This window comes from Heptranchias perlo, chromosome 31 (genome assembly GCF_035084215.1).
Source record: "Heptranchias perlo isolate sHepPer1 chromosome 31, sHepPer1.hap1, whole genome shotgun sequence".
Taxonomy (NCBI): Eukaryota; Metazoa; Chordata; class Chondrichthyes; order Hexanchiformes; family Hexanchidae; genus Heptranchias; species Heptranchias perlo.
In genome coordinates this window covers 35,473,766-35,491,431 of record NC_090355.1, presented here as the reverse complement: position 1 = coordinate 35,491,431, position 17,666 = coordinate 35,473,766, and the positions used below count along the sequence as shown (strand labels likewise).

At 53.6% G+C, this 17,666-nt stretch overlaps 1 protein-coding gene across 1 annotated transcript in view; it reads left to right on the top strand.

The window, feature by feature from the left end:
• Positions 1-293: 293 nt before the first annotated feature.
• Positions 294-17,666, top strand: part of LOC137300725 (protein transport protein Sec16A-like) — a 65,808-nt gene continuing 48,435 nt past the window's right edge. Inside the window, 2 exon segments of the mRNA XM_067969994.1 lie at positions 294-401; positions 12,850-16,390. Coding sequence (XP_067826095.1) covers positions 12,917-16,390 — 3,474 coding nt within the window. The 5' untranslated portion in view covers positions 294-401; positions 12,850-12,916.

The following is a 17,666-nucleotide window of genomic DNA, read 5'->3' as shown; positions in this document are numbered from 1 at the left end:
CCCCACCCCACTAAATGAGGGCTCCGAGCCCCTTTAAGTGGCCGAACCTTCAGTTCGGTAATTTCCGTCAGAAACCCGAAGCTGTCAAGCTTCTTAATTGAGTTTTAAAAAAATATACTACATTAAAAAAATTTATTGCCTAATATCAAAAGATAAATGATTAAGTAAACGACATTTAATATGTGGAAATTAAAAATAAAAAAATATATATTTTTAAAGGTTAACTGACGAACGTGTTCGGCTCGGTTCGGGCGGGTTGATGACGTAAGGCCGTACGGCGCCACGTTACGTCGCGTGACGTCATGATGTACACGTCGCCGATCCGGCGGGTGAAGATGGCGTCGCGCGTCCGGTAGGGACGGAGCCGGAGCGGAGCGGCCGAACCCCGGACCCCGGACCAGGTGAGGCCGCCCCCCCCTCCGTCCTCCGTAACCGGGGCCCGGCGGGCTGAGAGGGAGAGGGAGAGCTTCTTTAGGCGGGGGGGTCCAGCGGCTGCAGGTCAGGCCTGACCGGGAGGAGGGAGCCGGGGCCCCGAAGGGAGGAGGGTGTACTGAGGGGACTGGGGGTCTGTGGGACTGGGGCGAAGGGGTTGGGGGTCTGGGGGGGAAGGGGTCTGGGGGGGAAGGGGTCTGGGGGGGAAGGGGTTGGGGGTCTGGGGGGGAAGGGGTTGGGGGTCTGGGGGGGAAGGGGTCTGGGGGGGAAGGGGTCTGGGGGGGAAGGGGTCTGGGGGGGAAGGGGTCTGGGGGGGAAGGGGTCTGGGGGGGAAGGGGACTGGGGGTCTGGGGGGGAAGGGGTCTGGGGGTCTGGGGGGGAAGGGGTCTGGGGGGGAAGGGGACTGGGGGTCTGGGGGGGAAGGGGTCTGGGGGGGAAGGGGACTGGGGGTCTGGGGGGGAAGGGGTCTGGGGGGGAAGGGGACTGGGGGTTGGGGCTTGGATTAATGGCCACAGGCTGGGGTTATTCAGGGACTCCGATTCCTTGCTTCTCTGATCCCTTCAATCTAATTTTATTCCACTTGATTATTTAAAAATATTTCCCCGTTGCTCTGTGCAGCCGGCTTGTTCCACAGACAGGAGTGAATCCCAGTCCACCTACACAGCGTGAACCTTTCTGAGGGGCTACACGTGCCTTTTTGCGCTCAGGTGTCATCCATCACTCAGTGGGCAGCGCTCTCGTCTTTGAGTCAGAAGGTTGTGGGATCAGGTCCCTCTCTGGAGACTTGAGCAAATAATCCAGGCTGATACTCCCAGTGCCAGTACTGAGGGAGTGCTGCACTGTTGGAGGTGTCGTCTTTTGGATGAGACATTAAACCAAGGAGTAGAGTTCTCCTCGGTGTCCTGGGGCCAATATTATCCCTCAACCAACATCACTAAAACAGATTATCTGCTCGTTATCACATTGCTGTTTGTGGGATCTTGCTGTGTGCAAATTGGCTGCCGTGTTTCCTACATTACAACAGTGACTACACGTCAAAAAGCACTTCATTGGCCATAAAGTGCTTGGGGACGCCGTGAAAGGAGCGATAGAATTACAAGTTTGTTCTTTCTTCAAAGCACTTTACGCAGTGGGGGAAAACACGGGGGCTGAAGGGTCAGCAAGAAGGGTTTTTAGGAGCTTTCTGGAAGCAGGTAGTGGGTTGTATGAGCTGCTTCTAATGGAGCAGTGAGGAGTGAAGGAGAGAGCACTGTCAGATTATTTATACCCCAACTCACTGTACCTTCAGGAAAGGAGGAAGAAAATTTGCACTGGAAGGGGAGTTTGCCCAAAGTGTCTTTCGAATGAGAATGACACTGCTGGTAAATTCTTGGGCTCTGTTTCTGTTGCAGGGCGACTGCCCCATTCTTAGCTTCCACTGAAAACTGCTAATGGCCCTGGTGCAGTTGATCATGTGTTCATTACCCCAGCGTAATGAAGCTATCAGCTGTGACCCTCCCCCACCCCTTCTGTGGTACAGTCCAGCTGGTATCTGCTCCAATCAGTACAATAGTGCTCAAGATCATTGTTTTAAACACACGTTTCTCCCCACTAAACCACATAAAAAACACACCGTGTTATCTGGAGTGTAACATGAAACTCTGTGCAATGTCCTGCGTATCTTAGAGTGTCTCTTAAGCTGTACAAAAGTTACACAGGATTTTTGATTCAGAGACTAGATGGCCAGTGTGCCTTTTGCCCCGGAGTTTCTCCCTGCCGCTCCTGATTTGCCGGCAGCCTTGAGGAACCTCATCCAACCAGGGGTGAGGGATTTCAGTTACGTGGAGAAGCTGGGATTGTTCTTCTTAACCTTCTCTGCTCCAAGGGGAGATTTAATCGAGGTGTTCAAAATCACGAGGGGTTTTGATAGAGTAAATAAGGAGAAACTGTTTCCTGTGGCAGAAGGGTCGGTAACCAGAGGACACAGATTTCAGGTGATTGGCAAAAGAACCAGAGGGGCAGATGAGGAGAAATTTTTTTTACGCAGCGAGTTGTTATGATCTGGAATGCGCTGCCTGAAAGGGCGATGGAAGCAGATTCAATAATAACTTTCAAAAGGGATTTAGATAATTACTGGCGGAGAAAATTTGCAGGGCTTTGGGGAAAGAGCAGGGGAGTGGGACTATTTGGATAGCTCTTTCAAAGAGCCAGCAGCGGCATGATGGGCCGAAGGGCCACCTGTGCTGTATGATTCCCACTGGCAACTCTTCACGTGAGCTACGAGGAGTCGGGGAACTGCGTCAGCCTTTAGTTGCTCTCTAACTCTGCCAGTGCACAAGTTCAAATCCCAGCTTCTAAATGAACAGACCTAATGAAGTAATTAAACTGTAAATATTAGATTTATCATTACACAGAAATAAATATATCCGGGATCGATGAAATACACACCTTACGAACTGTGTGTGGGGAAAATGCACCAACTGATGAAATTCTAGCCTCATAATTCTCTAATCCCCTCATGTACAACTCTACTCATCCAAAAATATAAACCAGAACCTCTGTTAACCTAAGTTGATACAAAGGCGGCATTAACCTGAGATTGATAGTTTTTTGCTGGGTAAGGGTATTAAGGGTAACGGGACCAAGGTGGGTAGATGCAAATCAGCCATGATCTAATTGAATGGAGGAACAGTCTCGAGGGGCTGAATGGCCTTCTGTTTCTAGAAGCAAACTCTCAGTCCACTTGATGCAGGGAGTGGGGTTTTGATCGTTGGGGGTCTTGAATTATCGGTGCTGTGGCCCCCCTTATAGAGTGCGCTGTCTCGATGCTATTGGCACTTTGCCCTTTGCTGAAGACTCTGACCTGTGCTGGATTTAAACGGGTGCTGACTGCCCTCTGATGTCTCGCCCAGTGGCAACCCTGGACAGTCGTTTCCAGCAGGGGCAGGGCATCGCAGGCCTGTCCAGTGTCCATGCCTGCCCTTTTCCAGCAGGGTGAGTTGGAGCCGGAACCTGAGCTGTTTTTTCCTTCCCTCTTTGCCCCATTAACCTGAGGGTACTGAGCATCTTACCTTAAGAGAGCTGCTATCTCCGCACAGACCAGGGACCTTCCCTGTCTGCCTCGCTCAGTACCATACGGGACAGGGCGGGTTTGTTCCTAGTGAACTTTCACCCCTCCTCATCTAGCCTAGAACTTTTTGTTTCATTTATTCTCGGGATGTGGGCGATGCTGGTAAGGCTGGCATTTATTGCCCATCCCTAGTGCCCAGTCAACCACATGGTGAGGGTCAGACCAGGTAAGGGCAGCACGTTCCCTGCCCCGAAGGGCATTAACGAACCAGTTGGCCTTTTATCACAATCCAGCCGCACTCTCACTTGAATTCAGATTTTCCCTGGTGAGATTTGAACCCACAACCTCTGGGTTGCTAAGTCCGATACCATAACCACTAGGCTACCGACCCCTTAACAGCTCAGCTCGCCCTGAGACAGCATTGATGTAACAGAACCTGTTACGAGCTATATGTGAAAGGGATGAATGCCAGGCAGTGGTATTCAGGGGTTTTCTGCTCCAAGCTCAACAGCTCCCAGTCCTACTGCCTACATCTTACCCTTTACTAAGTCCTGCTCACCTATTGGATGCTGTCTTCGCTGATCTCCACAGGCTCCCCGACCCCAGCAGTCCCACCTGCTCTCACCCCCTCTCCCACACCACCTGTAGACTCCTCCACCCTTACTGTCCGAGTCCCTGTCTGCCCCCTCAGGTGGATGTAAAAGAACCCATGGCACTATTTTGAAGATGAGCTGGGGAGTTCTCCCTGGTGTCCTGGCCAATATTTATCTCAAGCAACACCTAAAACAGATTATCTGGTTGTTATCACATTGCTGTTTGTGGGATCTCACTGTGCGCAAATTGGCTGCTGTGTTTCCTACATTACAGCAATGTTTACACTTCAAAAACTACTTCATGGGCTGTAAAGCGCTTTGGGGCGTCCTGAGGCCATGAAAGGCGCTATATAAATGCAAGTCTTTCCTTTCTGCCCACCTTCAGGGAGCTTCCTCCCGATCTACTTCCTCGTACTTGCCTTCGGTGACCTCTAACTCCTGCTCACTGCTGGATTCCTCCCCCATAGTGGTGATTTCATGCACCACTCACTGGAACCGTGTTACTGGGAGTGTGGGGTCTGGTGGCCTCTGTGGTTCGGAGTGCTGGCTGGAAGAAAAGAATATCGTTCTAGAGCAGCTCGTTGAGGGAGTCGGTGTGTACAGTAGCAGCATAAATGTGTGAATTCAACCATGGTCTAACTGCAGTTAAAGTGGGAATAAGCACATCTGTTGATTCTAAACTGGGATTGATAGGTTTTTGTTGGGTAGGGGTATTAAGGGTTATAGAACCAAGGTGGGTAAATGGAGTTAAGATACAGATCAGCCATGATCTAATTGAATGATGGGACAGGCTCAAGGGGCTGAATGGCCACCTCCTGTTCCTATGTAAATGTGCAGATCACCGTTTCTTATCTTTTGTTTCCTGACAACCCCTGTGGGACTGAGAGAGCAGGGTTTGCCTGGAGGCTGTGACAGGTTTTCTACAAAGACAAATCCAGTGCACCATAGTCATGGAAGGAGGCCATTCGGCCCATCGAGTCCACGCCGGCTCTGTGCAAGAGCAATCCAGCTAGTCGCACTCCCCCACCCTATCCCGTAGCCTTGCAATTGTTCTGGTATTAAGCATAACCAAAGTTGTGCCTGTTGGTAAACTTGCTGCCAGGAGGAACTTTGTTGAGTCAGGATGACAGTAGAGAAGCTGGAATTGGCCTCATATCCTTGGTTGGTTGGTTGGGTGGGTGGGTGGGTGGAGGGGTAAATCAGCCAGGATCCTGCTCATGATTAGTAACCAGTGACCCCTGCTGGAAAGTGCAACTGTGTGGACGTCATGTGAGGACAGGATTGGGCTCTTGCGCGATGCCTCCCACAGTTGAGTGACCAGCCGACGCTGACTGTCGAAGCTCACGCGAGGAATTACCAGGTGGATGAAGTACTGGATGTTGGGGGCGGGGGGGCGGAGCGGCCATGGAATCGACCCCCACCCCCCGTGCCTTCTGGAGGGGAGGAATGAAACTGAACCGTAGACTCTGCCCTGTGATGTCTCCCCTCTTCCTCCCCCACTCCCACACACTTTATCCAGGGAGTTGAAAAAAACCCCAGGAGCGCCAGAAAATAACACCCCTAGTGCCTTCAGCTGGCTAGACCCTGTGCTCTGGAATTCTCTCCCTAAACCCCTCTGCCTCTCCACCTCTCCTTTAAGAAGCTGCTTAAAACCTACTGGGATTGTTCTCCTTAGAGCAGCGAAGGTTAAGAGGAGATTTGATCGAGATATTCAAAATCATGGGTTTAGATAAAGTAAATAGAGAGAAACTGTTCCCATTGGCGGAAGGGTCGAGAACCAGAGGACACAGATTTAAGGTGATTGGCAAAAGAACCAAAGGCGTCATGAGGGAAAACTTTTTTACGCAGCGAGTGGTTCTGATCTGGAATGCTCTGCCTGAAAGGCGGTGGAAGCTGATTCAGTCATAGCCTTCAAAAGGGAATTGGATAAATACTTGAAGAGAAACAATTTGCAGGGCAACAGTGAAAGAACAGGGGAGTGGGACTAGCTGGATTGCTCTTACAAAGTGCCGGTGCGGGCTCGATGGGCTGAATGGCCTCCTTCTGTGCTGTAACCATTCTATGATTCTTTGACCAAGCATTTGGTCACCTGTCCTAATATCTCTTCATGTGGCTCGGTGTCAATTTTTGCCCGATTGCACTCCTGTGAAGCGCCTTGGGACATTTTACCAAGTTAAAGGCACTATGTAAATGCAAGTTATTAGTGGTTTAGAGAGGGAAGTGTAAATAGTTCGGGGTATGTTGCGTCTGCGCAATGATTTAACAGAGGAATTGCTGGACGAGAAAAGACCAATGACCGTTGACTCGTTGGTATGATTCTTGCTTTGGGGGGTTTCAGTGATTAATGTGCGAGAGGTCATGGGTTCAAATCCCGAACGAGCCCTGCCCCGTCACCATTTTACCGGTGCGGACACGATGGGCCGAATGGCGGCCTCCTGTGCCGTACATTTTCTATGATCTAATTCTCCTACCATCCTGGTAGTCGCACGATATGATAATGGAGTTATTGACTAATCAGAGCGATCAATCTCTCTCACTGAGTCTCCAACAGACCCAGACATGAGGTGAGGAAAACCCCCAGTGCTGGAGAGCTTTGGGAACCAGAGGTCCAAAGTCTCCTGTTCCTCCCGAGTCTGTTACACTCCCCACACGTCATGTCGCAAATTACTTGTATATTGTATCCTAAAATATTACTTTTTCTGAATCAAATTTCAGAGACAGTTGGATCAGTTTATATTTGTGGGCAGTCCCCTGTGTGTATTCAGGACACAGCCTGACTGCACCTTCACTCTGGGAGAGCTGTTCTGTATCTAACTGGATTACGACGTTCTGGTGTACGTGTCCACACACACCATCTGCCGGGGTGGGGGAGATCCTGGATGAGTTACTGTTCAGGATATCTGGCGTGCCAGCACTGTGTGTTAAATGGGCCAGGGTGGGTGTAGCTCACGTCCCATTGCACCTGTCAGCGACAGCCCTTGGTTATTATTTGAACAGCTGCCAGGCTGAGCCCTGGGTCGGTGTTGCAGGGCATGCACTATGCTTAATGCAAGGGCAGCCGTTCTTGATTATGTGAGCGAGTGTTGGCAGACTTCTCACTGCAGTGGGCTTCACAGCTCAACTCAACCCTGTCCTCACCTGGTCTCCATGCCTGCGGGTCCAACAGTAGTGTCCAGGATCGGGCATCCTGGCTGATTGTTCCCTCTTTAGTCAAATGAACCCAAGCCCAGCTGTATCTCCCCCATCACTGCCCACTTTGCACAGAGCATGGACCCTGCCTGGAGGCTTCCTGCTCCAACAGGCTGTGTAGCACATTGTATGGGGGCCTTTATCTGTTTGGACACGAGTGGAGAAAGTATATCGGGCTGTATAAAACCTGACTGGTGTGGATTGTCAGATTGCTGCTGCAAGCATTTAAACAAAAGAAAACACAACTGCTACATTGAAAGGGCACTGATGCAAGGAAGCTTGAAATGGCCAGGGATATAGTGCAGGTCACTGTGCAGCAAGTGGGAGGGGAGAGAGAGATTTACTACAACCTCTTGTGTAAGCTTTCTTTTTAAACAGTTATTTAAGAGATTGCAAAAATACAACTAGTTATCGGAGATAAAAATAGCCAGAAAAGTGGAGCTTAAACCCTGGGGTTTATGGTCCATTGTTTAGACGTAAAACCTCTGCTCAGTGTTTCATGATGGGCTTGAGACATTATCCTGACATAGAATCATAGAAACCTACAGCACAGAAGGAAGCAATTCGGCCCATCATGCCTGAATTGGTGCTAGCTCTGGATCTCTCTACTGTTGGCCCAGTCTGCATCCTTTTTATATTCTACCCTTTCAAAGTGTTATCCCTGTCCGTGTTAAATGACGTTACAGTCTCTGTCTCAATAGCCATCTTTGTTTAAGAAGTCCATGTTCTTACAATCCTCTGTGTATGAAAACAGTCTCCTTGTTACTGATTCACCAACTGATTCACTATTTACTCTCTTGCTTGATTTATTGTTTCCTGAGATGCTGCCTAAACTGAGAGATTGTTCTGGTGAAATTGCTTGTGAAACGTATTTTGCTTTATCCCTCCGTAAGATGGCTGTCGGAACGTTCGGCTGTGTTACTGTACTGGGTGCAGTACTGCGCTGTATTGTGTTGTTCAGAAATCCACTGTAAGTGGTACAAGTAACTGTTGACGTTTAACTCGTGTGGCTTTATTTGATTATTTGTTTTTAAATTAATTCTTGGGATGTAGGCGTCACTGGCAAGGCCGGCATTTATTGCCCATCACTGCTTGGCTTGCTAGGCCACTTCAGAGGGCAGTTAAGAGTCAAGCACATTGGTGTGGGACTGGAGTCACATATAGGCCCAGACCGGGTAAGAACGGCAGGTTTCCTTCCATAAAGGACGTTAGTGAACCAGTTGGGTTTTTACGACAATCCGACAGCTTCACAGTCACTTTTACTGATTGCAGCTTTTTATTCTTTTGAACTGAATTCAAATTCTCAAACAGTCATGGTGGGATTTGAACTCACATTCAGTCCAGGCCTCTGGATTACTACTCCAGTAATATAACCACTACACCACCGTATGTAATCAGATTATACATTGAAGGGAAGTGGTTAGCTTGTGCCCTTGGTTCAGGGGGTACAACAACAGCTTGAATTTATATAGTGCCTTTAATGTAGTAAAACGTCTGAAGGTGTTTCACAGTAGCGTAATTAGACAAAATTTGACACCGAGCCAAATAGGGCGATAGGATGGTTTTAAGCAGCAAGTTTTAAAAAAAATTTGTTCATGGGATGTGGGCGTCACTGGCGAGGCCGGCATTTATTGCCCATCCCTAATTGCCCTTGAGAAGGTGGTGGTGAGCCGCCTTCTTGAACCGCTGCAGTCCGTGTGGTGACGGTTCTCCCACAGTGCTGTTAGGAAGGGAGTTCCAGGATTTTGACCCAGCGACGATGAAGGAACGGCGATATATTTCCAAGTCGGGATGGTGTGTGACTTGGAGGGGAACGTGCAGGTGGTGTTGTTCCCATGTGCCTGCTGCCCTTGTCCTTCTAGGTGGTAGAGTTCGTGGGTTTGGGAGGTGCTGTCGAAGAAGCCTTGGAGAGTTGCTGCAGTGCATCCTGTGGATGGTACACACTGCACCCGTGGTGCGCTGTTGGTGAAGGGAGTGAATGTTTAGGGTGGTGGATGGGGTGCCAATAAAGCGGGCTGCTTTGTTCTGGATGGTGTCGAGCTTCTTGAGTGTTGTTGGAGCTGCACTCATCCAGGCAAGTGGAGAGTATTCCATCACACTCCTGACTTGTTCCTTGTAGATAGTGGAAAGGCTTTGGAGAGTCAGGAGGTGAGTCACTCGCCGCAGAATACCCAGCCTCCGACCTCTTGTAGCCACAGTATTTATGTGGTTTCTGGTCAATGGTGACCCCCAGGTTGTTGATGGTGGGGGATTTGGCGATGGTAATGCTGTTGAATGTCAAGGGGAGGTGGTTAGACTCTCTCTTGTTGGAGATGGTCGTTGCCTGGCACTTGTCTGGCGCGAATGTTACTTGCCACTTATCAGCCCAAGCCTGGATGTTGTCCAGGTCTTGCTGCATGCGGGCTCGGACTACTTCGTTATCTGAGGGGTTGCGAATGGAACTGAACACTGTGCAATCATCAGTGAACATCCTCATTTCTGACCTTATGATGGAGGGAAGGTCATTGATGAAGCAGCTGAAGATGGTTGGGCCTGGGACACTGCCCTGAGGAACTCCTGCAGCAATGTCCTGGGGCTGAGATGATTGGCCTCCAACAACCACTACCATCTTCCTTTGTGCTAGGTATGACTCCTGGAGAGTTTTCCCCCTGATTCCCATTGACTTCAATTTTACTCTGGCTCCTTGGTGCCACACTCGGTCAAATGCTGCCTTGATGTCAAGGGCAGTCATTCTCACCTCACCTCTGGAATTCAGCTCTTTTGTCCATGTTTGGACCAAGGCTGTAATGAGGCCTGGAGCCGAGTGGTCCTGGCGGAACCCAAACTGAACATCGGTGAGCAGGTTATTGGTGAGTAAGTGCCGCTTGATAGCACTGTCGATGACACCTTCCATCACTTTGCTGATGATTGAGAGTAGACTGATGGGCTGGTAATTGGTCGGATTGGATTTGTCCTGCTTTTTGTGGACAGGACATACCTGGGCAATTTTCCTCATTGTCGGGCAGATGCCATTGTTGTAACTGTACTGGAACAATTTGGCTAGAGGCGCAGCTAGTTCTGGAGCACAAGTCTTCAGCACTACAGTCAGGATGTTGTTGGGGCCCATAGCCTTTGCTGTATCCAGTGCACTCAGCCGTTTCTTGATATCACGTGGAATGAATCGAATTGGCTGAAGGCTGGCTTCTGTGATGGTGGGGATATCGGGAGGAGGCCGAGATGGATCATCCACTCGGCACTTCTGGCTGAAGATGGTTGCAAACGCTTCAGCCTTGTCTTTTGCACTCGTGCTGGACTCTAACATCATTGAGGATGGGGATGTTCACGGAGCCTCCACCTCCCGTTAGTTGTTTAATTGTCCACCACCATTCATGACCGGATATGGCAGGACTGCAGAGCTTTGATCTAATCTGTTGGTTGTGGAATCGCTTAGCTCTGTCTATAGCATGTTGCTTCCGCTGTTTAGCATGCATGTCGTCCTGAGTTGTAGCTTCACCAGGTTGGCACCTCATTTTTAGGTACTGCTCCTGGCATGCTCTTCTACACTCCTCATTGAACCAGGGTTGATCCCCTGGCTTGTTGGTAATGGTAGAGTGAGGAATATGCCGGGCCATGAGGTTACAGATTGTGCTGGAATACAATTCTGCTGCTGCTGATGGCCCACAGCGCCTCATGGATGCCTCGTTTTGAGCTGCTAGATCTGTTCTGAAGAGGTGGAGAGGTTTAGGGAGGGAATTCCAGACCTTAGAGCAAAGGCAGCTGAAGTTTTGGATGAGCTGCAGTTTATGCAGGTTTATATAGAGCTGTAGAAAGAAAGAACAAACTTCAGTTTCTATATCATCGAATCACATCTTGCGGAAACACCCCAAAGCGCGTTGGAGCTGATAAATTATGAAGTGCAGTGACTGTTTTGTTGGCAAATGCAGCAACCATTTTGTGCACAGCAAGATCCTCCCCCCACCAAATCAGCAACCAGTTAACCTGTTTTTTGGGGGGTGGGGGTTTGTTAAAAGCAGGGAGTTCCCAGTTTTGCTTTCTGGTCTGTGCTGGAAAGACTGACATTTTTCGAGTTGAAGGGTGCAGATAAAAGTCTAATTTAACAACGTGGGGTGTGAGTTCCCCTCTGCCGCAAGATCTGGCCCATGGTATAGGTTATGCTGTTGGAAGGCAGTGGAGAGGGAAGGGAAGGGAGAGAGAAAAAAGGTTGATGTGTTTAGATTTTTTGCACCGATCAGATTGCTGGTTGTTTTTGTGAACTATGGATAGCGAGTTAAAGGTCCAGCCAACTCCCATTGGGAGATTTAACTTCCTGCTTCTGTCTGTCTGAATGCAGCCAAACTCGGGATATCCTGTCAGTCAGGATGTCCAGCCTGTGGCTGCAGGGGCCATATGTGCTCCCAACCCCCCCCCCCCCCCTTAAACCAGGCCCTGGCGATCGACCCCTCAAAGCCCAGGCAATGGGGCCCTATTTGTGCTTGTATTTCTCACTCGAACCTTCCAACGGTGGAGGTTTGACGAGTGCTGTTGCCTCACTAGTGGATAAATCTCAAATCACTGAGATCCCTTAGTGTCAGCAACTTGGAACACCGGAAATGAATGGGAGTGGGGATTTAAACATTACCCAGTACACCCCAAGGATCCACAGCATTCACCCCTGTGCTCGGGGCACCCACTGCCTCGGGTACTGCTGGACATTTCCTACCCTGGCCTTCCCCCAGTCTGTTACCTTCTCATGGCACAGTCGGTAGATTTCCCCAACAACAACTCCCATTTATACAGTGCCTTTAACCTAGTAAAACCTCCCAAGGCACTTCACAGGAGCGATTATCAAACAAAATTTGACACCGAGCCACATGAGATATTAGGACATGTGAACAAAAACTTGGTCAAATAAGTTTTAAGGAGTATCTTAAAGGAGGGGAGAGGCGGAGAGGTTCAGGGAGGGAATTCCGGAGCTGAGGGACTAGGCAGCTGAAGGCACGGCCGCCAATGGTGGGGCGAAGAAATTGGGGATGTGCGAGAGGCCAGAAATGGAGGAGCGCAGAGACCTCGGAGGGTTGTAGGGCTGGAGGAGGTTAGAGAGATCGAGAGGGGTGGTGGGTGAACGGGACTTGGTGCGAGTTAGCACTGAGCCGCAGCAGGTAGGTGCCAGGGTCACAGCCCCTTTTCATGACGGAACACAGCTGGGCGGCTACGATGGGCCTCTGCCTCAGCGGGCCAGTGATGGGGAGAAGGGTGGGGGGGAACCAGCCAGCGTTCCTGCTTCTGATCCCTATCCAGCCACCCCTGCAGGCACATGTATGAGTCAGTGTTGGGCAAGCACAGCATGGGGTTCAATTGTGAAGCCCCCCATGGCCAGATAGCTATTCAGATTCTCGGATGAGAAATGCGGTGTAGTGACAGGAGGAGAGAAAGGGGCCAGTGGGAGTACTTTAAACATATCACAATTAAATGTCGTGGCTAGTTTGATATCCCATTGCATTGATTGGTGGTGGGGGGGAACAGTTTGCGACGGGAAGCTCCGACTCGCTGGTCTGGGGCGCTCATTCCTGGAAAACTAACCGTCTGCGTCTCTCTCTCCCCCGTAAGGTACCGGGATTGATTGGCAGCCTCGCAGCACCCCCCGAAGATCGTCTCTCAACCACAGCCAGCCTCGATGCAGAGCCCGGCAATGCAGCCACCGCCCCCTCAATCGTCGCCAGGAATCGGCAACACCGCTGGAGCACTGCCACCGCCGGGCGGGGGAGCCCCCAACGCCTTCCGCCGGAACGCCCCCTTCAGGCGGCCCAACACCCCTTTGTCAGGAGCCCCCGCCCCCCCACCACCACCACCTCCGCCGGTCACCAATCCCTTCGGGTTCAGCCAGCCGATCCACGCTGGAGATTTGCCGTCGCCGCGGAGCGCTGCCAACGGAAGTCCGCTGCTCCCGCCGCTGTTCCCCAGCCGGCAGGATGGGAATCACGCCCCACCTCGGTGGCCCGCAGACGCTGCGCACGTAGCCCAGGCGCAGGTTCCCGGTCCGTCCGCCGCGGCGGGGGATCGGTGCGAGCCGTACGGCGCGCCGGCCCCTCTGCCCCTCCCGACGCCCCGGTTCAGCGATGGTGGCCGCTTTTCCCCTGTGCCCCCCCCTCATGGCGCAGAGGCCGGGCATTGCCTGCCCCCCGAGCCCTCGTACTTTCACACGGGGCTGGGACCGGAGAGCAGCGAAGCAGGGCCTCGCCCTGGCTCCACCCCCCAGCATGCCAGGCCCCACCACGGGCTGGAGGGAGGCCGCGAGCCCCTGCCCTTCCCTCCCACCGTTCCCGGCGCTCCTGCTTTCCCGCCCCAGCCGAGCTCCTCCTCCCAGTGGGTGGTGAGTCACGGCAGCCGGCCTCCCTCCGTCCAAAACTACTTCCAGCCCAGTGACCCCCAGACCCAGGGCTTCGGCGGTTACTGCGTCCCTCAGCCCCAGCTCCCTGTAACGCCTCACCAAAACCATCACCTGCCACACCAGCCGCCGCCGGAGTCCCTGGCGCAGTTTGCCGTCACGGAGCAGCAGCAACGCGGAGTAGAGCGACGAGACGTTGGACGGCCAACTCCCTTCCACGGCCTTCCTCAACGGCAGCACAACTTTGCCAGCCCGGGCTTCGGCCGGCCGGAAGAGTGGGCGCCCGGCCCCCCCCAAGAGCCGTGCCCGCTGCAGGCTGCGCCCCACCCCAGGCACCTGGGGTCTCCGCCGGCGGACCCCGGCCCGGGGACAGTTTCGGTGTTTTTCAGAGGGGGTGAGGTGGAGAACGAGGAGACCCTGGAGGCCGAGAGGCGGCATGGCCCTGGAGGCCCGGTCGCTGAGCCCGTTCAGCCCGGCTCCGTGCCATTGTATGGCGTGCCGTCCCTGCCCGACCCCAGCAGCACCGGGCAGCAACCGGCAGTGAGCCGGGGAGCCGCTGGCATCGATCCCCGGGGCTTCGTCCCGCACGCGGCCGTGCTGCATGGCGTTTACAGCGGGGAGCCTGGTGGGGCCGCGGACCCTCGGGGGGCAGTTGAAGGACCACCGATGGACAATGAGGAGAATTCCGAATACATCCAGAACCAGGAGGTGCTGCCCAGCGAGCCCGGCAGGATCCCCTCAGCGTTCCAGCCCGTGCCAGGATTGGGAAACCAAGGGCTGCACGTCACCAAAACTCCAGCAGGGGGAGGAGCACCAAACCTGGAGACCCCGGACTCGGCGCCTCATCCTCTCCGATCGGACAGCATCTCCTCCAACCACAGCAGCACCAGTCATGGCAGCGGGTCCAGCCTGAGGAGGTCCCAAGCCCCGACCAGCACTTTCATTCAGCAAGAGAGCGGCAAGCCCCCCGCCGACTCTCCCTCCCGCTTCTTTGAGCAGATCGACTCCTCTCCCCTGGGCCGGGACCCCTCGCACCCCGGCGGGGAGGGGGTGGGCCGGGCAGTGTACTACAGTCAGCTGTCTCAGCCCCCCACCCCCAGCGCCCCAAAGCCCATGGCCACCTTCCAAGCCAGCGCTAACAGCTCCTTCGAACCAGTCCGGTCGCACGGCCAGCTGGCTGTCAAACCTGCCGAAGTGGACCAGGCGAAGATGGTGATGGAGCTGCACCAGACAGCGGGGCAGGGGAAAGGGGCTGCCCGTTTGGACGTCTCCCCCGGCAACCTCGAACAGCCACCGGACAACTTGGAAAACATCCGCGGGCCGCTGCGTCTTCGCCCAAATCTCTATGCCGGCCCAGGGGTCCCCGAAAGCCCCGCCCGTCCCATGCTGGAGGCGCCGGAGAAGAGACCGTCCTCGAGAGCGCACAACGCCCGGGCCCAATCGGAGAGTCCGGCCGCCACCCTGTGGGCGCAGAGTGAACTCCCGAGCTTCTGCGCTGGGATTGTACTGGCACCGGCCGCGCCGGCGGTGCACGTGGCAGCCAAGGAACCAAACGCCGAGGTAGTCCAACTGGCGGAAGATAGCGCCACGGGCCCAAGCTATCCCGTGCAGCTGCCGCAGCGGAGCAGCCCTGGGGGCGAGGCGCCTCCAGGGAACATGGAAAACCCACCCCAGGGGGCAGAAGATGGAGCCCTGAAAAGCCAGGCAAGTCCCGGCTACGCCACGCTGCTGGTCCCGTCTCCGGCCACGCCGAGCCCGCAGAGCCAGCCCCTGCTGCTCGCTCGGCCTCTACAGAGCTCCGGCTCGGCTCACGCGCCCAGCCCCGACCGGCCCCTCCGAGACCGGGGTGACGGCCAGTGTGTAGCGCCCTTCCCTCGGGCCTCACCGTTCTCCAGCCCCGCCCCACCGAATCCCGCGCTCGGATCACTGCTCAACCTGGCCGCCAATGGCCGCCGACACCTCAGGCTGGCTGCTGAAGGACTGCCGACGGACCCCGCTACCCCCCTCAGCCCCCCGGTCAGCCGGGCTCCCAGTGCAGCCGCCATCACCCCGACTTCCAATCTTCAGCCGCCTGGCGACGATGGCAAGGACGACGCCAGGAATCGAGCGTTTAATCGGCCCGAAGCTAACTGCGAGCTGCTTGATTTCACTCTGCGCCGCACTCCGCCTAATCAGCCCTCCGCTGGTACTAATCAGACCGCTTCCCTGTCGCTTGCTGGTACCACGCAGCACCCTGCTGCGTGCCAGACTTTCACAGCAGGGTTCTACAACAATGACAAACCAAGTTTCTATCTGCAGGTCACCAAAGACGTCCAACAGCAGCAGCAGCCGATCAGCGCGGTGACCGGACAGCAGGCTGCTCCGCCGCCTGCAGCTCACGACTTGGGCCAGCGCCTGCCGGTGCCTCCCGGCGGCCAGTACCCGCCGGCGGGCTATGGGTACCAGGGGCCTGGTTCTGCCCAGCCTCCGGCGCAGCAACAGGCGACTCAAGCTCCGGTGACGGCAGCTGGCGCACATCAGCCGCCCTCGCACCATGAGATGCCGCAGCTACCATCGGCGGTGACGCCACAGCACCCGTACCCTCTCCCCCAGCCGCACACGGGCTACGGTTACACCTATCCGTACGCGTATCAGGACTACAGCGCCGACACCCAACATCCTTACGCTGTGCCATACCCGTCTTACCCGCCCCTGGACTCCAGAGCCGGCCAGCAGGTGCCTTACCCTCCAATGGATTCCATGGGCAACCACCCGTACTACCAGGTAATTCTGCCTCCTTTCTCTCTGTTTGTTGTAGCTGTCATTCCGTTCTGTAGCTCAGTAACTTGCGCGTAATCCAGTTCATGGGGTATCGGTGGTGGATTTTTGGATGCTTTTAAAATAGTGCCTTTAATGTAGTAAAACGTCCTAAGGTGCTTCACAGGAGCAAAAATCAGACAGAATTTGACACCGAGCCACATAGAGATATTAGGACAGGTGACCAAAAGCTTGGTCAAAGAGGTAGGTTTTAAGAAGCGTCTTAAAGGAGGAGAGAGAGGCGGAGAGGTTTAGGGAGGGAATTCCAGAGCTGAGGGCCCAGGCAGCCGAAGGCACGGCCGCCAATGGTGGAGCGATGGAAATCGGGGATGCGCAAGAGGCCAGAATTGGAGGGGCGCAGAGATCTCGGAGGGTTGTAGGGCTGGAGGAGGTTACAGAGATAGGGAGGGGGCGAGGGCCATGGAGGGATTTGAAAACAAGGATGAGAATTTGAAATGCGAGATGTTGCCGGACCGGGAGCCAATGTAGGTCAGCGAGCCCAGGGGGGTGATAGGTGAATGGGACTTGGTGCGTTCCTTCAATAGATGAATTTGTAAAGGCACCTCCCAATGTGGCGTTGAGCTGAAGGGCCCACGGGCACCATCCCGGATGGGTGATGGTTGGGATGTTACAATTAGCCTCTGCGCCCCTGGGCTAGTGAGCGGGGGGGGGGGAAGCAAATCAGCCAAGGTTCCTGCTCCAGCTCCCTCTCCAGTGACTCCTGCTGGAAAGTGCAGGTGTGTGCATACTGGGTGGGAAGGAGCAGTCTCGATGCACTCCACAGAGGAAATAATTTCTCTCTATCTACCCTATCAAATCCTTTAATCATCTTAAACACCTCAATTATTGGTATACATTAACAATTTGGACTTAAACGTAGGGGGCATGATTAAGAAATTTGCGGATGACACAATGATAGGCCGTGTGGTTGATAGTGAGGAGCAAAGCTGTGGACTGCAGGAAGATATCAATGGACTGGTCAGATGGGCAGAAAAGTGGCAAATGGAGTTCACTCCGGAGAAGTGTGAGGTAATGCATTTGGGGAGAGCAAACAAGGCAAGGGAGTACACAATAAATGGGAGGATACTGAGAGGTGTAGAGGAAGTGAGGGATCTTGGAGTGCATGTCCACAGATTCCCCCTGAAGGTAGCAGGACAGGTAGATAAGTTGGTTAGGAAGGCACATGGAATGCTTTCCTTTATTAGCCGAGGCACAGAATATAAAAGCAGGAATGTTATCCTGG